Source organism: Lipotes vexillifer, unplaced genomic scaffold (assembly GCF_000442215.2).
Source record: "Lipotes vexillifer unplaced genomic scaffold, Lipotes_vexillifer_v1.1 scaffold301, whole genome shotgun sequence".
In the NCBI taxonomy this organism is placed as follows: Eukaryota; Metazoa; Chordata; class Mammalia; order Artiodactyla; family Lipotidae; genus Lipotes; species Lipotes vexillifer.
The window spans coordinates 244164-268288 of NW_006792529.1; the positions used below are offsets into that span (position 1 = coordinate 244164).

General features: G+C 36.7%; 1 protein-coding gene across 2 annotated transcripts in view; it reads left to right on the forward strand.

Moving 5' to 3' along the window:
- ARHGAP24 (Rho GTPase activating protein 24) overlaps window positions 1-21290 on the forward strand; it is a 201314-nt gene extending 180024 nt beyond the window's left edge. For both annotated transcript variants that reach the window (XM_007465707.1, XM_007465708.1), the window contains exons 5-8: window positions 318-391; window positions 3586-3707; window positions 14741-15815; window positions 20559-21290. In XM_007465707.1, the coding sequence (XP_007465769.1) occupies window positions 318-391; window positions 3586-3707; window positions 14741-15815; window positions 20559-20802 (1515 nt within the window). In that variant the 3' untranslated portion in view covers window positions 20803-21290. The remainder of the gene's footprint in view (window positions 1-317; window positions 392-3585; window positions 3708-14740; window positions 15816-20558) is intronic.
- Window positions 21291-24125: the final 2835 nt, after the last annotated feature.

The window sequence follows — 24125 nt, forward strand, 5'->3', positions numbered from 1 at the left end:
TTTCCCCCAAACAACCTTATTACAAATAAGGCAATCTTCCCTTTTCAGTCAATTGTGAACAAATGTTAAAAATGTTAAAAGAGCTTCACTTAAACATGTTTCTCCACAAATAGTGCTTACAGAGATATTTGAAATACTTTCACATCTTTTGAAAATATTTCTGAAATGTTTTCTGTGATACTGTTTTCAAGACAGTATCCTTCACTGGTAATATGTGAAACTAACTAAAAAAAAAAAAAGACTGTATGCCCATTTTCCATGTGCTTTAATTCCAAGGCCAACACTTCGATAACATTTATTCTCTTCTTTATATTCAGGGTGTTAAAGGATTAGCAAAACAGGTGAAGAGCTTGCCGGTGGTCAATTACAACCTTCTCAAGTATATTTGCAGGTAAGAATTGTCCTAAAGACAAAACTAAATTTAAGAAGACTGTATTTAGCCTGACACTAATTTACTTTTGACAGTGAATAAAAATCACTTAACTGCTCTGACCTCCAGTGTTGGCCTCTATAAAACTGAGGTTTGACAAGGTGATTTCTTTATTTTTAATAAATTTATTTATTTATTATTTATTTTTGGCTGCGTTGGGTCTTCGTTGCTGCCCGTGGGCTTTCTCTAGCTGCAGCTAGTGGGAGTTACTCTTCGTTGCGGTGCGTGGGCTTCTCATCAAGGTGGCTTCTCTTGTTGCAGAGCACGGGACCTAGGGTGCACGGGCTTCAGTAGTTGTGGCACACGGGCTTAGTTGCTCCGTGGCATGTGGGATCTTCCCAGACCAGGGCTTGAACCCGGGTCCCCTGCATTGGCAGGGGGATTCTTAACCACTGAGCCACCGGGGAAGCCCTTGACAAGGTGTTTTCAAAAGTTTCTCTGAGCACTAAAATTGTTTGATTTTGTAATTTGCTGTTTCTGAAGTCTCTCTGGCCTCTACATATTAAAGATATGTTGCTTTGAGCTTCCATCCAGGTTGTTTATACATGTACCATGTACCATTGTTTAACAGAAGGAGCATGTATCCTGGCATGAGAAAGATCTGCCCGGGAGTCCAGATTCTACCACTAACTACTTACGTGTCTTTATGCAATTTTCTTATCCTCTTTGAGACTAAAGATCCTAATGGGTAAAAGGGTAGTGAAAACACATATTTCACACAGCTGTTTTAAAAATTAAAGTATATTTTAAAATTTTATATACTTATATATTTATACATATAGTGAATGCTAATATTATTTTTTTCCATTTCTCTCAACACTCATTGAAAAAAACATTGTAACTCAATTCTGCTAGAGCAATAATTGTGCTTCATAAAGCTCTCTCTCAATGACCATGTTTAATATCAGGGATGCCCCTATTTAAGAAATCAAGTATGTACTATTGGAACATATTAAATTTATTTTTTAAAATTTTATTGGAGTATAGTTGATTTACATGAAACATATTACATTTAAATAAAGAGATTAATGATTGGCACTACAGGTCATTGTAAAGTATTTTAAATGATAGCTTCCCAGTCCATTTTTTTTTTTTTTTTTTTTTGCTGTACGCGGGCCTCTCACTGCTGTGGCCTCTCCTGTTGCCGGGCACAGGCTCCAGACGCGCAGGCCCAGCAGCCATGACCCACGGGCCCAGCCGCTCCACGGCATGTGGGATCCTCCCGGAGCGGGGCACGAACCCATGTCCCCTGCATCGGCAGGCAGACTCTCAACCACTGCGCCACCAGGGAAGCCCCCAGTTCATTTTTAAATAAAATTTTTAATTCAGTACAGTGCATCATTTACATGTGTTTTTTGTGTCATGATTAGATAAATGTACAGCTGACTGGGAACTATGGAGTTTAAGACTAACGCCAGACACTGTGGAGTTCATTGTCAACCCTAATTGAGTAGGAATTCCAGAACCTCCTGCCATACTTTTTCTGGTGATGGTTAGCATTCAGGAAACAAACAAGACCTTAGGTTTCAGAATTTGAAAAAGCAAGAAATAGTTTCACTGATAAGATAGACTTATTAACATAGAAGTGTTCTATCCCAAGTTTTTGAACTAATTCAAGCTATTGTAGTGGATGAGAAAAGGGTGACAGTCTCTTAAGTAAAAGGGAAAAAGGCTTTTTGGAGAACAGTATTGCAAGTCTTTATCTCCACAATAGAAAACCTTAACTTCTCTTAACACATTTAAAGCAGACTTTTAATTTCAGCTATTTCAAATAAGAAATAGTAGTTTGACTTTTTGCCCTTCAGTTTTGCTATAATTAGGCTGTATAACAGTAGTGAACATGTGGAAATAGGCACTTTTTTATTTTTATTTTTGGCAACGCTTGTGGGCTCTTAACGGCAGTGAAAGCATGGAGTCCTAACCACTGGACCACCAGGGAATTTCCAAACGGCACCTTTTTAAAAACTCATGGTATAGTAATCAAGAGTTCAGACTCTAGCATCAGATCACTTGGATTCAGATCTCAGCTCTGCAAACTCTGTGTTCTTGGAGAAGATTCTTACCTCTCTGGTGCCTCATGTGTCTAACATGTAAAATGGAGATAATGGTATTTACCTCACAGAGATGCTCTGAGAGTTTAATAAGTTAGCACAACTGACACATAATAAAATATATTATTTTAAATAACACATAAATTAGGTTAAAATTTTTTCATCACTTCTTTGTCTCATTAGTACAATTAGTAAGCCATGAATTAATAGAAGTTCTTATAGAAACAAAGAGGGGATGGAAATGAAGAAAAGCTGAAAAATTACAAAAACAATCTCTGCTATTAAAATCATTTGGGGATAGTGGGAAGCAGCCTCATAGCACAGGGAGATCAGCTCAGTGCTATGTGACCACCTAGAGGGGTGGGATAGGGAGTGTGGGAGGGAGGGAGACGCAACAGGGAAGAGATATGGGAACATATGTATATGTATAACTGATTAACTTTGTTATAAAGCAGAAACTAACACATCATTGTAAAGCAATTATACTCCAATAAAGATGTTTTTTAGAAAAATCATTTGGGGAAAGGGCTATTTCATGCCTCTAATTCTTTAGCACCTAACAAGTTAAAATAATTTGTGCTTGCAATTTTCCATATCAGTAGAACTGAGGTTTTATTTTAAACCATGTTTGATCTCATTTTTTAATAGACTATAAATTCGAATCTCACAAATTATTCCACAAAGAGAGTTGATTCCTCCTCTCTGAAATAAGAGATTGTACCAGACAATCTTATTTATAGTTCTTGAATTAAATATATATATAAATTTAATATTTTATTTAGGGATTGGAAAGAAATTCATATTCTTGAATCTCAAGCCCACATTAGCATTATCCAAACACTCTTGTTCCTGTGACTGACAGGGAAACCAAGCCAAGCCAGGCCAGAGCAGATATTTGATATGATCCCTTATGAGTTTGATCCAAATTATTATTTGCAATATACATTCTGCACATTTGACAGAGAGATGCTTGAATTCCTAAAGAATTTTGTGCCCATAATCTTCTTTGAACATACTCCACTTCATAAATTTCCCGATAACCCATTTTCTTCCACTAACAAGTTTGATCCCATTGTGTTTTGTTTATACTCTTGCACCCAACAGGTTCTTGGATGAAGTACAGTCCTATTCAGGAATTAACAAAATGAGTGTGCAGAACTTGGCCACTGTCTTTGGCCCTAACATCCTGCGCCCCAAAGTGGAAGATCCTTTGACCATTATGGAGGGTAAGTAAATTATTATCTTAAACCCTCATCAATAGAACTGTCTCTTTTTTGTCCTGAACCTATTCTCCTGTGAGGAAACTAGGGAAATAAGTGAATCCATGGTAACTCCATTCGTGGACTCAAGTTCTTCAAATACAAAAACTCCTTTTTGGGAGTCAGGCATTTTTTTTGGAGTTTACTAAACATAACTTACCAAACGATTCCTTAGGAGTTTTATAAGAATAAATGGAACTTCCATAAGTCATCTGCAAAGTATCACACAAAAATGGGAAAAAATCTAATTCACTTTTTGAGTCCAATGCAATTTTCAGAAAATTCAAATAGTTACTATTTTAAGTTAATGTATTTTTATTAATTCTGGTTTTATTTGACGAATTTCAAGAGGCAGAAAATATGGGCCTCTGTAAGATAATGCTGCTTATTTACCTTGGGTTAAACATGAAGAAATTCTTGTTTTCTGTATTACAAAATGCCTCAAATTCTTTTCCACAGTGAACTGTTACTTCTGTTTATTTCCAGCAGGCCTCACTGCTTGAGTACTTTTCTTACCTGTGGCCATCAGTAGTACTGTTGATGTGCAGGCCCTGCTGAGCTGAAAGAGTAAGGTTAAAGGATGGAAAACTCATTAAGCAGCAGAAAAGAGAGAACTAGACATAGAGATTGTTCAGCGATCTGCAGAGGGTATCCCTCAAGTCTTTGCCTAAGAATTGATTTATGCTTGCACGAGAGGACTCTACACTACTTTCTGGGAGAGAGTACCAGAAATCAGTACTCTGAGCCATTCCTGGGCCTTACACCAAGCTTGAAATAATTGTGTTTCCTACAACCAGAGTAGAAAACCCTGACATTGAGACATTGTATCGAGACCTCAGAAAGGTATTACCTTGGTGATAATGTTAAAAGTTACAGTCTCTATATAAAAAGTTTTTAAAAGAAATCCTAACGATTCAATAGAGGTTGGGGAAGAAAACGAGGAATAGTTGGAGCACAAAGGATTTTTAGGGCCATGAAACATTATTCTATATGATACTGTAATGGTGGATACATGACATTATGCATTTGTCAAAACCCAGATCTCACAAAGAGTGATTTCTAATATAAACTGTGGACTTTAGTTAATAATAATAATAATAATAATAATGTGTCAGTATTGGTTCCTCAATGGAATCTAAAACTGTTAAAAACCTAAAACTGCTCTAAAGGTTTTGCATTAGAAACTATGCAATTCAAAAGGACATGGATCAAAATAAAGCCTATAAGTGTAAAAAAAAATCCAACTTATCTTCAAACCCCTAACTGTATAGCAAAAAAAGTCCAACACAATTTAAAGATATTTTTTTCCAAATTAAATAAAGCAGTGTGCTAAAAAAGAAAACATATGTTCCCCTAAGACTTATAGTCAATGTTTATGTCAACTTTATTCATAATAGCTCCAATCTGAAGACTGATCAATTGTCCTTCAATTACTGAATAGATAAACAAATTTTGATACATCCATGAAATGGAATTCTACTCAGCAATAAAAAGGATGAACTACTGATACAGGGATAACAATATGGATAAATGACAAAAGCATTATGCTAAGTGAATAATGCCTAGACACAAAAGACTTCATACTGTATAATTGCATTTATATGAAATTCTAGAAAAGAAAAAACTGTAGTGACAGAAAGCAAATCAGTGGTTGCCATGGATAGGGGATTGGCTACAAAGGGGCACAAGGGAATTATCTATATAATGATTAGGTGGTGATTAAAGGACTGTCATTTGTCCAAACATCATATACCTCACAGATATCTTGTACATGTGCAAAATGAGACATGTACAAGGTAATGTATTGCAAAAAATACAAACTGAATCTACATCTCAATAGAATGTTGCCATACATATGTATTTTAAAGTGCCTAGGTACCTTCAAAGGAAAATTGAATTCTTATCCAGTTCTTATGAAAAAAAGTGCCCCATAATATGGTATTTAAGTTCAACCTGTATAAAATTATATGAGCCTGGGGAATTGTTGGAACATGTAGTCCAGTGGGACTCCCAAATCTGCTTGGACTCTTCAGAATGGACAGGTGATTATAACCACTCTGACCTCATTTATTTCGGCGTCATGTTTCTTATTAGCATTCTAAGGAAGAGAATGACAGAGAGGGGAGAATAAGAAGGAAAAAGAAATAGTGCATATAATGACACATACTTCATTATCACTACCAGGCTAGTCTGTCCTAAATGGCTATAAAAATTGAAAGAAAGTCACTTTGCGAGAAATGATTGCCATTTACTCTTCTGGAAACTAGATGAAAGCAAAGTCTTCCAAGGTAATAGAAATATATTTCTAAATCTCTAGGGATCTGACACTCACTCTATAATCGTGACAGGTATACACTGGCATAGTTCTTCACATATTTCATCATGGAGACCTTGAGGATAGCTCTCCTCAATTAATTAAATGCCCCACAGAGTTCACAACTGTGATAAAAAGCAGTGATGTTTCTAAATTGCTACATAACTGATATGAGAATCCAGTTATCTTCTACAAGCCAGTCTTAAAAATATTAAATCCAGTTATCATCCATAAGTCGGTCTTAAAAATATTAAAAGTATTTGCAAAAATGTGAGCAGTGTACCTCTTCTCCCTACTTTGATTGTTTTTAAATAAATAAATACATTGTTTATATTAATATGTCAAAGAAAAAAAAAAGCAGTGATGTTTCACTTGTTAATATTCCAGTGATGGGGAAAGCTCTATTTCCCCAAAGTACTAGACAGAGCCATATATAACAGAGGCTGCTAACGTTTGAAAGTATATCCGTCATATGAGCAAATAGTGAAACAGTTGTCTTCAAACACAGTACATGATGTCAACAGTACAGTGTTGACAGTCATTTTAAAGATGCTAAAATCTTTTCTTCAGATTCACTGCTACATGCATTGAAAATAAGATGACAAACTTAGAAGTTACTAAAAGAAAAAAGATAGATATAGAATACCATTAATTTCATTCACTCTTTTTTCTTCCACAACTCCATCATAATTGATGATTCAGTAGATAGTTGTCTTTTATTTAGTTTCTTATTTAGAACAACACCGAGTTTACTTATTATTACTACAGTTTTAAATCCAGCAGCTGTTCTAATTTCATTCTTTTACATGTAGCTGTCCAGTTATCCCAGCACCACTTATTGAAGAGGCTGTCTCTTTCTCCATTGTTTATTCTTGGCTCCTTTGTCATAAGTTAGGTGACCATGTGTGTGTGTGAGTTTATCTCAAGGCTTTCTATCCCGTACCATTGATCTATATTTCTGTTTTTATACAGATACCAAACTATACCGCAGTATAGTTTGAAGTCAGGTAGCCTGATTCCTCCAGTTCCATTTTTCTTTTTCAAGATTGCTTTGGCTATTCGGGGCCTTTTATGTTTCCATACAAATTGTAAAATTTTTTGTTCTAATTCTGTGAAGGCCAGTGGTAGTTTGATAGGGATTGGATTGAGTCTGTAGATTGCTTTAGTTAGTATAATCATTTTCACAATGTTGATTCTTCCAGTCCAAGAACATAGTATATCTCTCCATCTGTTTGTATCATCTTTAATTTCTTTCATCAGTGTCTTATAGTTTTCTGCATACAGGTCTTTTGTCTCCTTAGGTAGGTTTATTCTAGGTATTTTATTCTTTTTGTTGCAGTCGTAATGGGAGTGTTTCCTTATTTCTCTTTCAGATTTTTCATCATTAGTGTATAGGAATGCCAGAGATTTCTGTGCATTAATTTTGTATCCTGCTACTTTACCAAATTTATTGATTAGCTCTAGCAGTTTTCTGGTAGCATCTTTAGGATTCTCTGTGTATAGTATCATGTCATCTGCAAACAGTGACAGCGTTACTTCTTCTTTTCCAATTTGGATTCCCTTTATTTCTTTTTCTTCTCTGATTGCTGTGGTTAAAATTTCCAAAACTATGTTGAATAAGAGTGGTGAGAGTGGGCAAACATGACTTGTTCCTGATCTTAGTGGAAATGGTTTCAGTTTTTCACCATTAACAATGATGTTGGCTGTGGGTTTGTCATATATGACCTTTATTATGTTGAGGAAAATTACCTCTATGCCTACTTTCTGGAGACTTTTTATCATAAATGGTGTTGAATTTTGTCGAAAGCTTTCTCTGCATCGATTGAGATGATCATATGGTTTTTCTCCTTCAATTTGTTAATATGGTGTATCACATTGATTGATTTGTGTATATTGAAGAATCCTTGCATTCCTGGGATAAACCCCACTTGATCATAGTGTATGATCCTTTTAATGTGCTGTTGGATTCTGTTTGCTAGTATTTTGTTGAGGATTTTTGCATCTATGTTCATCAGTGATATTGGCCTATAGTTTTCTTTCTTTGTGACACCTTTGTCTGGTTTTGGTATCAGGGCGATGGTGGCCTCATAGAATGAGTTTGGGAGTGTTCCTCCCTCTGCCCTCTTTGGAAGAGTTTGAGAAGGATAGGTGTTAGCTCTTCTCTAAATGTTTGATGGAATTTGCCTGTGAAGCCCTCTGGTCCTGGGCTTTTGTTTGCTGGAAGATTTTTAATCACAGTTTCAATTTCAGTGCTTGTAATTGGTCTGTTCAGATTTTCTATTTCTTCATGGTTCAGTCTCAGCAAGTTGTGCATTTCTAAGAATTTGTCCATTTCTTCCAAGTTGTCCATTTTATTGGCATAGAGTTGCGTGTAGTAATCTCTTATGATCCTTTGTATTTCTCTAGTGTCAGTTGTTACTTCTCTTTTTTCCTTTCTAATTCTATTGATTTGAGTCTTCTTCCTTTTTTTCTTGAAGTGTCTGGCTAATGGTTTATCAATTTTGTTTATCTTCTCAAAGAACCAGCTTTTAGTTTTATTGATCTTTGCTATCATATCCTTCATTTTTTTTCATTTATTTCTGATCTGATCTTTATGATTTCTTTCCTTCTGCTATCTTTGGGGTTTTCTTTCTTTCTCTAATTGCTTTAGGTACAAGGTTAGGTTGTTTATTCGAGATGTTTCCTGTTTCTTAAGGTAGGATTGTATTGCTATAAACTTCCATCTTAGAACTTCTTTTGCTGCATCCCATAGGTTTTGGGTTGTCGTGTCTCCATTGTCATTTGTTTCTAGGTATTTTTTGATTTCCTCTTTGATTTCTTCAGTGATCCCTTGATTATTAAGTAGTGTATTGTTTAGCCTCCATGTGTTTGTATTTTTTACAGATTTTTTCCTGTAATTGATATCTACTCTCATAGCATTGTGGTCGGAAAAGATGCTTGATATGATTTCAATTTTCTTAAATTTACCAAGGCTTGATTTGTGACCCAAGATATGATCTATCCTGCAGAATGTTCCATGAGCACTTGAGAAGAAAGTTTGTTCTGTTGTTTTTGGATGGAATGTCCTATAAATATCAATTAAGTCCATCTTGTTTAATGTATCATTTAAAGCTTGTGTTTCCTTATTTATTTTCATTTTGGATGATCTGTCCATTGGTGAAAGTGTGGTGTTAATGTCCCCTACTATGATTGTGTTACTGTCGATTTCCTCTTTTATGGCTGTTAGTATTTGCCTTATGTATTGTGGTGCTCCTCTGTTGGGTGCATAAATATTTACAATTGTTATATCTTCTTCTTGCATTGATCCCTTGTTCATTATGTAGTGTCCTTTGTCTCTTGTAATAGTCTTTATTTTAAAGTCTATTTTGTCTGATATGAGTATTGCTACTCCAGCTTTCTTTTGATTTCCATTTGCATGGAATATCTCTTTCCATCCCCTCACTTTCAGTCTGTATGTGTCTCTAGGTTTGAAGTGGTCTCTTGTAGACAGCATATATACAGGTCTTGTTTTTGTATCCATTCACCCAGTCTATGCCTTTTGGTTGGGGCATTTAATCCATTTACATTTAAGGTAATTATCAATATATATGTTCCTATTACCATTTTCTTAATTGTTTTGTGTTTGTTATTGTAGTTCTTTTCCTTCTCTTGTGTTTCCTGCCTAGAGGAGTTCCTTTAGCATTTGTTGTAAAGCTGGTTTGGTGGTGCTGAAGTCCCTTTTATTTCTTTTTCTTCTCTGATTGCCATGGCTAGGACTTCCAAAACTATGTTGAATAAGAGGGGTGAGAGTGGACATCCTTGTCTTGTTCATGATCTTAGTGGAAATGCTTTCAGTGTTTCACCATTGAGTATTTGCTGTGGGTTTGTCATGTACGGCTTTTATTATGTTGAGGGAGGTTCCCTCTATGCTCATTTTCTGTAGAGTCTGTTTTTTAAACATCTTTATTGGAGTATAATTGCTTTACAATGTTGTGTTAGTTTCTGCTGTATAACAAAGTGAATCAGCTATATGTATACATATATCCCCATATCCCCTCCCTCTAGCGTCTTCCTATCACCCTCCCTATCCCACCCCTCTTGGTGGTCACAAAGCATCAAATTGACCTCCCTGTGCTTTTGGGTGTTGAATTTTCTCAAAATATTTTTCTTCATCTATTGAGATGATCATATAGTTTTTATTCCCTAATTTGTTAATATGGTGTATCACATTGATTGCTTTGCATATATTGAAGAATCCTTGCATTCCTGGTGTAAATTCCACTTGATCATCCTGTATAATCCTTTTAATTTTTTGTTGGATTCTGTTTGCTAGGTTTTTGTTGAGGATTTTTGCATCTATATTCATCAGTTATATTGGTCTGTAATTTTCTGTTTTTGTGATATCTAACATCATACATAAAACTAAACTCCAAATGGATTACAGACTTAAATTTAAGACTGGACATTATAACACTCTTAGAGGAAAACATAAGAAAAGCACTCTTTGAAATAAACCACAGCAAGATCATTTTTGACCTACCTCCTAGAGTAATGAAAATAAAAACAAAAATAAACAAATAGGACCTAATTAAACTTAAAAGTGGGAGGGTGGGACGAATTGGGAGAGTAGGTTTGAGATAAATACACTATGTAAAATAGATAGCTAGCGGGAACCTGCTGTATAACACAGGGAGCTCAGTTCGGTACTCCGTGATGACCTAGATGGGTGGGATGGTGGGAGTGGGGGAGAGGTCCAAGAGGGAGGGTATACATATAGCTGATTCACTTCATTGTACAGCAGAAACTAACAACATTGTAAAGCAATTTTACTCCAATAATAAATAAGTAAATAAATAAATCCAACAGCTGAAATATAGTTGGACAAGTACATGATTTGGAGTGAGAAGATGAAGTATCATATTTCACCCTGGTCATTTATCATCTGTGTGTCCCTGGGCAGAACTGTAACCTCTCTGAACCTCAATTTTCTCATCTGAAAAATGTTAAGTCCTATCTCACAGCCTTCTGAGAAAATTTAGAAGATGTAAGTGAAACATTTCCACCTAACACAGTTTCACAAACTCTAACACACACAGGAATAATCTGGGAATATTGCTGAAATTCTGATTCAGAAGGTCTGTCTGTGGTAGGTCCTCTATGCTCTGCCAGTGCTACTATTTTGTTATCATTGGTGTCATCTGGGGGCTGGTTAGAAATGTAAAATCTCATGCCCCACTCAGTATTTACATTTTAACAGAATATCCAGATAATTTGTATGAACATTAATGTTTGAGCAGCACTGGCCAGCATCAGACCTAACACACTGCAGATTCCTAATCTAAATATGTTAGAAGTTTTGAATCATTACAGAAGTGTGCAGGATATAGATGAATATAACACATATTTTCCTATTCAGAATTTGACTATGAATTATATTCAGAGCCAAATCTTGCCCAGGTGTTGCTTTAAGCTAATGAGTGGCCTCATCTCAAGTCAAGCTTCTACTCTCTGACAGCTTCTAGCAGCTATTTCAGTAGATATCTTCATTGTCAAAAACACTTATCATTTTCTTCACCAAATTTATTTAAGTATTTTAAATAATATTACCTTTACTAACTAAAATTTGTTTCCCTGTATTTATTTATCAGAGACTACTCTTAGGAGCTTTTATCGACACGGTAAAAGAAACACAGTTAACACACCACATTAATATAGTTCAAGCCAAAGCAAAGATGATTAATGCTTTCATGAGCCTATGCTGCTTTATTGTGGGTATATGAATAAAATTCTTAAAAATATTCTTAGGGGGTTGGGACACCTAAAGTTGTGAAACTAATTTAGAAACCTAGTTGTGGTGGTGGCCTATTTTAAGGGGTGGGAGCAGCCCAGCATGTAAGTCAGTGAGGAATATGTGAAAATATATTTTGAGATTTCAGCTAATATGCCATAAAACCTGATAAATCCACCAATTTTTAGAAAGAATATTACTGCTTTTTATGATAGATTAGCCTTTCTGTCCACTGTTGTCTGAGTTATTTTTACTATCTGAAACTTGTAAGGTATTGATTTCTAATCATACTTTACAGTGAATAATATAAATATGAGGATCAAATGAGAACCTTAGCATTTTCATTTGTGTAAGAGAATTATTTTCTTTCTTGAAGGTCTTCTCTTTGTTTAAAATACCCTGAAGCATTGATATATCTTGTAGAGCAGATTTGCTATTGGCAAATTCTCTGTTTTTGTTTAGCTAGGAATGTCTTATTTGTCCCTCATTTTTGAAACATAAGTTTGCTGGATAATATAATTCTGGCAATGAGAATGATGAAAAATCAGCTGATAATCTTATTGAGAATCCATTATACATGAGTTGGTTATCTCTTGCTGTTCTCAAGGTTGTCTATTTGTCTTTGGTTTAAGACAGTTTGACTATGATGGGTCTAGGTCTGGATCCTTTTGCATTTAGCTTGCTTGGAATTTGATGAGCTTCTTGAATGTGTAGACTCATATTTTTCATCAAATTTCTTCAAATTCCAGCAACTATTTCTTCAAATATTCTTTCTGCTCATTTCTCTTTCTACTCTCCTCCTGGGATACCATTACGCCTATGCTAGTATGCTTGATGGTGTCCCACAGGTCTCTGAAGCTCTGCTCATTTGTCTTTATTCCTCTTCCTTCTGTTCCTCAGACTGGGTAACCACAGTTGTCTTCAGGTATGCTGATTCTTTCTTCTGCCTGCTCAAGTCTGCTGTTGATCCCCTCTACTGATTCTTTTCATTTCAGTTATTGTAACTTTCAACTCCAGAATGTCTATTTGATTCTTTTCTATACTTTCAAGCTCTTTATTGATATTTGATGAAACATTATTCTCACTTTCCTTTGGTTCCTTCATTTATTAGAAAACATTTAAAATAGCAAATTTAAAGTCTTTGACCAGTGAGTACAGTGTCTGGCTTTCCTCAGAGTCTGTTTCTTTTTTTTTTTTCCTTGTATATGGGCCATGCTTTGTTTATTTTTTGCATGTAGCATTATTTTTTTGAAAACTGCACATTTTTTAATAATATAATAATATGGGAACTCTGGATATCAGATTCTTACCCTCCCTTTGTTGTTGTTTGTTGTTTGGTTTTTTAGTGAGTTTTCTGAACTAATTCTCTAAAGTCTATATTATTTGTCATCCGTGGCCACTGAAGTCTCTGCTTGGCTTACTTAGTTGTCAGCTAAGGATTGAACAAAGGTTAAAAGACTAAGTCTCCCAGTCTTTACCAAGACACTCTGTGTGCATGTTGGGGCAAACTTTCAACACTCAGCCAGGCAGGTTACAACTCTGCTTTAGCATTCAGATCCTTTTTGTGCAGAGCCTCAAGAACAGTCAGAGCTGAGAGCTTGGGGACTTCTCAGTTCTTTCCTGAGCATGCATATAGCCCTAGGCATGCACAGAACCCTAAGCATGCATGTAATCTTCTAAATTCTCAGAAATAAAGCAGAGCTTTTCAACACCTCCTATGGAAATTTCTTTCCTCAGATTTTCCTTCTAAGCTTTTTGTTTAGCCTATTGTTTATCTTCAACTGTTATCCACTTGCTTCAGGCAAACATGATTTTAAATGAAAGAGCCCCTAATTGTTTTTGACAAATGGCCTTGAGAAGAGTGTTGCTCACTCTGGTCAAATTCTTAGTTAGATAAAATGAAGACAAGCCTCTTGAATGGTGTCTTCCAGGGAACCACCAAACAAGTAAAATAATGACAATTCTTTGGGAATGGGACTTTGAAGGATTTCCAGCCCTGCTTTTCCCATTCCAGTGGCTGCCAGGCTGCTGGTTCTCACTGTGATTGTGGGCTGTTGGTTTTCAAGGCCACTGCAGAGAGGAGGATAGGAATAGGATGAGTTAAAATACCACAGTGCTTGCTGTTCTTTACCAAGATTCAATGATTTTTTTAAAATAAACCCTCTCCAGGTTACAACAAGCCTTTAATTTCCAAAGTTCTGAAAACGATGATTCAGAATATTTTTGTCAGTTGCCTTTATGGAGGAGAGGATTCTTGTAGGTCTTTGTTACACCATTTTGACTTATGTCACTTAAAATGCCCTGAAAGTTTTGAATGCTGAGCAAAAGTTGTATGGAACTTCATTGTCTTGCTATATTATAAAGACAGACCATGTATCCACTAGAGATTTTATAGGGTCCCACTTTGAGATGCCACTACAAATGTCTTGATAGTTTGAGGCAATTGTCTGATGAGAGATATCAGTGACTTCCTCAAAGAAAGATTTTTCATAATTAAATGTCAAACTTGCAAGAAATGTGTGACAATGAAGAGGCTGGTCTTTGGAACTAATTAATTCTGAGTTCAAGTCCTGCATTTTCTCCTTAATAGCTTTGGGATGCTGATCAAGTTACTTAACTTTCATAAGACAGTGATAGTTAGACAGAACAGTATCTATTCATAGATTTCTTTTTTTAAATCCAACTACACTAACAAAAGTAAAGTGCTTAGTATAGTTCATGTTAAATGCTCAAGAAATTGTAGCAGTTAATATTGCTATAGATAATATTGCTATTATCATCATTAAGAATATAGTTTGGCACTGCTAATAATAATGCTGAATGTTCGCCTGAACTCTCTAAGAACTCTTTAAGAGTCACATTCAAAATAAGAAATAAAACTGTTTCACTCATACTATTTTGTTTTCTGTGCAATTCCAGGCACTGTGGTGGTCCAACAGTTGATGTCAATGATGATTAGCAAACACGATCGCCTCTTCCCCAAAGATGCAGAGTTGCAAAGCAAGCCCCAGGATGGAGTGAGCAACAACAACAATGACCTTCAGAAGAAAGCCACTATGGGTCAGCTACAGAACAAGGAGAACAATAATACCAAGGACAGTCCTGGAAGGCGGTGCTCTTGGGACAAGTCTGAGTCTCCCCAGAGAAGCAGCATGGATAACGAATCCCCTACAGCTCTATCAGGCAGCAAAACCAACAGCCCAAGGAACAGCGTTCACAAGCTGGATGTCTCTAGGAGCCCCCCTCTCATGGTCAAAAAGAATCCCGCCTTCAATAAGGGCAGTGGGATAGTCACCAATGGGTCCTTCAGCAGCAGTAATGCAGAAGGACTTGAGAAAGCCCAAACCACTCCCAATGGGAGCTTACAGGCCAGAAGGACCTCTTCCCTGAAGGGGTCTGGTACCAAAATGGGCACCCACAGTGTACAGAACGGAACAGTGCGGATGGGCATTTTGAACACAGATACTCTCGGGAACCCCATGAATGGTCGCAGCATGAGCTGGCTGCCCAATGGCTACGTGACCCTGAGGGATAACAAGCAGAAAGAGCAAGCTGGAGAGTCGGGCCAGCACAACAGACTCTCCACCTATGACAACGTCCACCAACAGTTCTCTGTGATGAGTCTTGACGACAAGCAGAGCATCGACAGTGCCACCTGGTCCACTTCCTCCTGTGAAATCTCCCTCCCTGAGAACTCCAACTCCTGCCGCTCCTCCACCACCACCTGCCCGGAACAAGACTTTTACAGTGGGAACTTTGAGGACCCCGTTTTAGATGGGCCCCCACAGGACGACCTTTCCCACCCCGGGGACTATGAAAACAAAAGTGACCGGAGGAGTGTGGGCGGTCGAAGTAGTCGTGCCACCAGCAGTAGCGACAACAGTGAGACCTTTGTTGGCCACACCAGCAACCACAGCGCACTGCATAGTTTAGTGTCCAGCCTGAAGCAAGAAATGACCAAACAGAAGATAGAGTATGAGTCCAGGATAAAGAGGTGAGGAAAATCTGGAGCCCCAAACTGCCAGAGAGGGTGTGATAGCCTCCTAATACGAGACAGGCTCACCCAGAGGGTAAATATGCTGACTCCAAAGTCAGAGACCTGGGTAACTTCACCATTTGTAAGCTGTGGGACTTTGGGAAAGCTCACTTCATCTCTGTGAATCTCAGCTCCCTAATGTGAACATTTTAAATTCTAGCAGTATCTACCACAAAAGCATGTAAGAAATCATTGCACATTGTCCCTGGCACAGAGCAGTTGCTCAGTAATACTATCTCTTGTCAATAAGTGTGTGGATTTGTGTTTGACGGCTGGGGAGAGGAGCGGATGGGGATGAATACAGAACAAGGAGTCTGTTCTCATAGGAAGAGGATGAAACGAGGATAAAGAGAAGTTGGAGAAGTAAACAGATCTTTATTGTTCATTTTTTCCTTTGCTGAATGCTGGGAGAGTGTCTGTTTTCTCCCAAGCTCAGACCCAGACCCCAAGGATTCAGCAGTGGATAAAACAGACAAAAACTCAGCCCTCATGGAGCATGCTTCCATTCCACTGGAGGAGACAGATAAATAAGTAAAATAGGTCTCATGCTAAATAGAAGACTAAAGCAGGGAAGAGGGGTAAGAAGTGTTGGTGAGGGGTAATTCTAAGTGTAGGGCCTTATAGGAGGTTAAAGAGGCAGCTATGCAGATGCCCGGGAGGAGTGGAAATGCCGTGAGATGGAATCAGTAAGGAGCTCAGAGAGGTACCTTAGAGCCTTCAGGATCATCTTAAGTCTTTGGCTTTTACTCTGGGATTGGAATCCAGGGAGGTTTCTGTGAAAAGTGATGGCATGAAGTGTATTCATATGGACAATGGAAATTGTAGCCTAAGTGGGGAGCAAAACATATGAATTATAAGGAAGCAGTTGTGCTGAAACCTAATTGATAGCAGTTGACATCTTCTCATAAGTTGACCAAGGTAGCGATGGCTTAGCAACCTCAGAGAAGCAACCTGGGCAAGACATTGGGTATTGGCTGAGCATCCTGTGTTGACAGTACCCCTGACTGCCAGATGCTCCATCATCTTGAAAGGCAGGAATACAGAGAATGGAGCCCAGGATTCATGAATATAACCTTTTGCTGGAAACCTGAACATCAGCACACCCTGTGATTTCACCAAGGTCACAGAATTACAAAGCTGATTGTTTTTATGTTCTCCTTTCAGTGTAGTATAAGGGAAGGACACTGCACTCTCAAGAGAAGGCCTGAGGCTCAGTTTAGCCTGAAGTAGTCCCTCTACTGACCTCTAGTAGTCCCTCTAGTGGCCTCAGTTCCAGTCCCAGACTGTGCCTTGGTAGAGCCCTTCCTGTTTAGGATCCTCATAGTTTGTGAACCTCAGTCTTTGTCCTGCTTCAACTGCTTCCATGGCTCCAAACCCCACGTGGTTTCATTTTTATATATAAAGTTGACCTTAATGTATTTTAATGTTTCCCATCCATTTATCAATTATCAAGCAAAAAGATATGTATTTTTAAGAGCTATGGTAAAGTAAATATTAAAAAAATACTTCTTATATGTTAGATTGAAAAAATTACTTTCTTGGAATCAGAAACTTGGTTTGAATTTTCCTATGTAATGCTAAGTGACAGGAGGTTTAAATAAGAAGAAAAATGGAGTCATCATCTTATAAGGCTACTCTTCATTCTGAATATAGTTTTTGGAACCACTGGCTACCAAATCTCTGAATTGCTGCCAAGACATGATGATAAATTAGCACTTAGCACTGAGAAGCAAGAGATAACACTTGAAACTTGCCTTAGGATAGGAATACATTATTCTGAATGGTTGCAGATATACAGGTTCATTTATGAGAACATTGGTGCTACATTTATGTTTTGAGTCTATGGTGCATTTTAGAGATATTGATAAAATAATAGAATGTCATTCATTGGCCTCTTTCACTGTAGCATTTTTACCCATGTGACAAGCAAAGGGAGAGGTCCATGATAAAGTAGGGCAGAGGAGCTGCCACATGACCAAGCCACAGAAATATAAGAAGTAACTGTTCTAGTTAATTCTTGATCATTCCTGTTTAGAATTATACATTTGTCTTTCAATTCCTTTTTAACTCTACCCTACAAGTATTAAGATAGATAAATAGATAGATAGAAAGATGATAGAGAAATAGATACTATACTTTATCTATCATTGATATGTATGATTTTTAGTTTTTAAACATGTGAGTTTGGTGTTATTCCCTCCCCCCTCACCTTCTTCCTTTATCATATTGTGGTCAGAAAAATTCATTTGTATGATATCAATTATTTGGTCTTGTAAGAAGTATTTATTAACTTATTATTGGTTTGGGATTGTATGTATGACCAATAGATCAAATCTGTTAATCAAGCTGTTCAAATCTTTTACATTTCTCCTAATTTTCATCAGATAGAGCTATAATTTCTAAGAAAGTTATCTTAAAATTTACTAATTTTTGTGGATTTATCTATCTTTATAATTTTGTTATATTTTATATTGAATAACTTGAAACTATACAGCTAGATGAATAAAAGTTCAGAATTGTTTATATCTCCCTGATGAATTGATCCTTTTATCATAAAGTAATGGTAATAATGCTTTTTGCCCCAAAATATTTTTTCTCATATTAATATTGCTATATAATTTTTATTTTGATTAATAACATCCTTCTATATATTTCCATTAACTTTCAAACTTTATGTTTCATTATTTGAAGACATATTTTTTTCAATTCTGGAGTATTTTTATCCATCGCCATTTTTGTTTATTTCATCTCCCCATTTTCTCAATTTTCTGTCTCTCCAACCCTTATTAAAGTATGTTGGACCTTCTTAATCCATTCTCCATCTCTGTTAGCTTCTCTTATATTACATTTTCATCTTTTTTCATTACGTGAGGAATTCTGGGTAATTTTTCCTCAGAGCTGTTTTCTCATTTATTTATTTTCTCTTCTGATTAATTCTGTCACTTCACTCAGCCCATGAGTAGAGTTTTTGTATTCTCTTTTTCATAAAGACAATTGATGTTCCAAGCTCTCAGTTGAATCACTTTCAGCCTTCTGCCTCTTTTATACTGGATATCTCCTCCTCCCCATGAGCAAAATAAAAACCTAGTCACAGCTTCCAGGGCTTCTATCCAGGAACAATACCCCTCATGTGCTTCCATTTACTGTTCTAAATTTGAGTTTCTTCCTTGGTTCTGATAACCTGAAGATGCTCTTTTATTTCTTTTAACGTTGCTATGTATTTAAAAAATATTTTTCTTATATATTTTTCTAGCATTGATCTGTGCTTACAGTGGGAGGGGTTTCTTCTGTTTTCAACCCAGTCTATTAGATTCTTGGAAGTTTCATATGAGTGCCTGTTATGTAAAATGCATTAGTATATTTTTTAAAAGGTGTCTTCCTTGGTATTTAAGCTTGAGTTTCTTCCAGCTTTTTTAGTTCTAAAATAAATAGCTTTAGAAAGAAAAGAGAATATATTGTAAAATAATTCTGGGTGACAACCAGCACACTACCAGGTTTTTATGTAAAAAATGTGATCATGTGGTCAAAATGGCCTTCTAAACTGATTATAGAATATGACTTTTTAAAAAATTCTAGTTTCTTACAAAGGGAGAGCAGATTCATCTTTAAGTGTTCTTATGATTATCTGGATGAAATATCAACATATGGGACTCATTATTTCAAAACAGAAAAATAATTGAGATTTTAATTTGAAAATTATTAAAATAATCAGATTTCTGAGAGCTACCTGTGCATTAGCCTTTCTTATTTCAGTAGTATGTCAAATTTAAACATACTCCTGGGACTTTAGCTCAGAATAGGAGAAATTAAAATGTCAGCCATTACCAAGACACATCATCTAATAATCAAGTGCTTACTATTCCTCCTTGAACAACAACAATAATAAATTATGTTTTGGAACTTAGTGATTATTGGGAAAACTCTGTTTATAGGAAATTATCTAAAATTATACAGTTATCCAAAAGAATATAGCTATCAACCTACAAAAATATAAATCTAGAGATCTTAAGATATATTAACTTGGAAGGCAGTGAGAATTTTAGATAGTAGGCTACTTAGGTGGACTCCATTGTCACAGAATGTCAGATGAATTACTTATTCAACACATGTAATCTCTACCTCTCTTGTTACTATAAGGTGACTGCTGTTAATACCACTTTTATACGATGGGACTCTGTATGTCCCAGAGAAGTTCATTCTTAGCAGTTGACTTAACCTTTCTAACAATGACATTTTCAGTATCATTCTTTTTCCTTTGATAGAAAGCAAAAATAATTGTCCTTTTTTTCTTCCAACTTTATCAGACTCACCCCCCCTTTCTTTTAGTAAAGCCAGATTTACATAATGATTCAGGAAGCTTTGTGGTTTAGGTTGCCTCCTACTTCTGCCATTCTGTGCTCCACGACATTGGTCTCTGACTTCTTTTTGCCGAAATTCATTAATTTGCCATCAAATGACAATGAAGTGCATTCAAGAGAGGTCGTGGGGTCTCAACAAAATGATAGTAAATCATCTTAGGAATCAGTAAAAAAAAGAATATATATACACCTTTTAATCCGTGTACCTTGCTTCATTGATTTGAAAGGCACAATCCAATTTCCTAAACATTGCAGAGACAGTTTAGGAAATTTTTTTTAGCCCTTTTGAATTTCAAATTAATAAAATTGCTTTATCTCTTATTCCTTCCCCCACCCTTTGTAGCTTAGAACAGCGAAACTTGACTTTGGAAACAGAAATGATGAGCCTCCACGATGAACTGGATCAAGAAAGGAAAAAGTTCACAATGATAGAAATCAAAATGCGAAATGCTGAGCGAGCAAAAGAAGATGCAGAGAAGAGAAATGACATGCTTCAGAAAGAAATGGAGCAGTTTTTTTCCACATTTGGGGAGCTGACAGTGGAACCTAGGAGAACCGAGAGAGGAAACACGATATGGATCCAGTGAGGCTGATTTCTCCCACTGTCTCCAGTGGCTCTGGGGAAGACTCTGGGGGTTCTGGTGGGAATATTATATAGGATCAGGTGGCTGGTCACCTGGTTGTACAGAGCTCTAACTGGGGAAGACATATCATTTACAGACATTGCCCATTCATATCTGCAATGTGTACCAAAGTTGTATCATGCCCCATAATGCTACTGTCAAGTGTTACAACTGGATATGTGTATATAGAGTAGTTTTTAAAAAGTAAACTAAAAATGAGAAGCATATCTCAATAATTATTTTATTTCAAGTCTTGTATTTAAAATGTTAAATCAGTATGTCATTGCAGTTTAGCTTGCTTTCAAGCTTCACCCCTTGCACTTAAGCTATTTTTGGCATTGTGTTATCATCAGCTTATTTTATAGATCAATATTTTTATTTCCCCTTTTGCTGAGGAAATGAAAATAAGCAGATATATAAATATATATGAGTTATTAAAATCAAAAAGAATACTTTGTGGCTGTGCTGTTTGTGCCAATGGACCTTGCCATGACCAAAAAGAGAAATGTAAATAATTTTATAAATTACGGTAGAATCACCAGGAACCTTTGAATTGCTCTGTAAATTCTGCCCTTGACACTGCTCAGTTTTCTTGGTGAGATGCTTTGACACAGGAGATTTTGGACCATGTAAAAAAGTCCCCTTCTCAAGCCCCCTGGTCTGCCTTGCCCATTCCACAGATGTATGTCTCCTATGCAGGATGCACCTTAGATGGGAAGCATGTTTTTTTAAAAAAAGAGCATTTAAGCAGTCATGCCTTGAATTACTCTGTCCTTCTACTGGGTGGTTATGAGGGAGATTCTTCCTGCCATTAGGAAGTTGAAGAACAATGCTGGCTAACTAGTGCCTACATTGAGCACGTGTCCTCTACTCCAACCCCGCCCCCCCACCTCCCCACCCACAATGCAAACAGTGAAATAGTATTACCGTGTCTCTCAGTTAAATTGCTAGAGTGTGTGCCATATATTCTGCTTTCACTCAGTCCGGCTGCTCTGTTGTCATCTAGGATTCTTTCAGCACAACAGAGGGTAAAGGCAGTTTGCAGCAAGAGGGAGCTGATGCAGGGGAAGGGGGCCAGAAGGAGGAGGAGACAAGATTGGAAGAAACTATTTTGCTTCTAATTTGTACAGTATTCTCCCCTGTCAAAAACATTTATTCACAATAAATTTAAAATGTGAATCTTTAAAGGTCCAGTTTTGATAAATTTGTGAACATCAGTAATGATAACTTTCTGGAGAAGCCCAGGGCTTCTAATTTCATCTTTTCTCAGATAATCTGCCAGAGACTGAGAACAATTCACAGTTCGATGAGGCAATGATCGAAATAAATCTTTCTCACGCTAGAACAGAAAGTCACAAAAGGTAAAATTGGAAATAAATACTACTTGAGTTTATGGGATCCATGTTGTTTGAAGGTTCTATGTTTGTGTTTATTTTCAAGGGGACAGTAAACTTTACAGAGTTCATTCTTGTCACTGTGCTGCTTTTGTTTATATCCTTAGAGCAGGCTTACGTGGTCCTTTGGTATCAACCACTGTCTATGTAGCAATACCTTCTTTATCTTTAGTTCCCTTTTCTCTCTCTTTCCAATTCTTTAACAAGATACTCCCACCTGGATATCCTAAAGGAAATTCAAGCTCAAAATGTGTAAAAATGATCTCAATAGCTTTACCTTTTCATCTTTTTCCCAGTCCTTGTCTTAGTTGACAAAAACCTCAGACTCATCCAGGGAACTGTTTGATACAATAGTAAAAATCAAAGGCTATGCAGTCAAACTGCCTGTGTTCACATTTTCTCCAATTTGCCAGCTGTTGCTGAATTTTCGATGCATCCTTTTTTACATCTGTAGAATGGGAATAATAAAAGTACTGCTCTCACAGATTTATTAAGTGGTTTCAATGAGGTAGCTTGTATTAGGCTGAGAACAGCACCTAGTATACAGGATGGACCCCATAAATGTTAACTCTGATTTTTCTCTACACTCTTCTTCACTTTTAAATTCACTCACCAAGTACTGTTTAGTCCACCCATCCTCACCTTTTTCATCTGCTCTCTTTGATCAGTTTTTCCCCATCTCTCAAAGAAAGCATCACACCCAGCCACTTGTGTTCCAATATCTCTCCTCTACTTTCATTTGCATACTGCCCTTTCTAAGTCACTCTTCTGATCATATTGTAGCCTTGCTAATAACATTCAAATGCCCTTCACGCAGTGTATACGACTCTAACCTGAGTTTCATTCTCATCTTCTGCCACTTCCCCCCACGCCTGCCATGCTATTTCATGCCTCTGGAACTTTCCACCTCCTATTGTTGTGCCCATCTTGACTGCCTTCATTCTATCTGGCACGCTCCTACCGTGTTTTTTTTTTTTTGCCAAATCAAATGTCAGCTCCTCTATGATCCTTCCTAGGATCTCAATGCAGAGTGAGTTACCTTTTGTGCTCCCAATTTGGGTATATCTCTTTTAGCCTTTCTCATGTCTGATTATTTTCTTCACCAAGTTAAGAAGCACCAAGGGGGAATGAACAATAATTGCAGGAAACTGAGAGACAGACAGACTAAGATATGCATCTCAGCATGCCTTAGGCAAGATATGCAAGGCAATGACAAGTCACTTAGCCTCTCTGAACCTGTTTTTTCATCTGTAAAGTGGAGATAACTCCTACAAAGCAAGGATGTTGTAATACCTAAAGATGATATGTACTGTGCCTGCCACTTAGCTCCATTGATAGCTGTATTGATAAATGGAGCTTCTTAAGGCATGAGAATAATATCTCATTGATCTTAAATCTCTCCACCTCCAGCATTATTATGCCACAGAGTGCTAGCATGGAGAGTTAGCAGTAAATTTGGCCTTTGATTTATGAGGCATATTGTGATTAATTTTAACTGTAAATCTCAGTGATGATGATCTCCAATCAATGGATACTATGAACAGCTTGTCCATCTGGGTTTCTACTGGTTCTTATATTAACTCTCCTGAAAGCCTAGAAAAAAATCAACTGCAAATTGACATAAGAATAAATTGGAAATAAGTAGGTAGTATAAGGGTTCATTTGCCACATCCTGTATACACTTCTTTAAAACTTTTTAGGCAACTGCAATGATTCTTAAATTATGAGCTCAGGAGAAAAGATTTGCTTCCAAGTGTTGAGTCTATAGTATGGTTTTACTCATCAAACTATATGGCTGGGTATCCTTTAGAGAACATTTAAAATAGAAGTGCCTAGGACATGAAGCCAACTGAAATGTAGATTTTACATGTAACTTTATTATGAACTAATGAA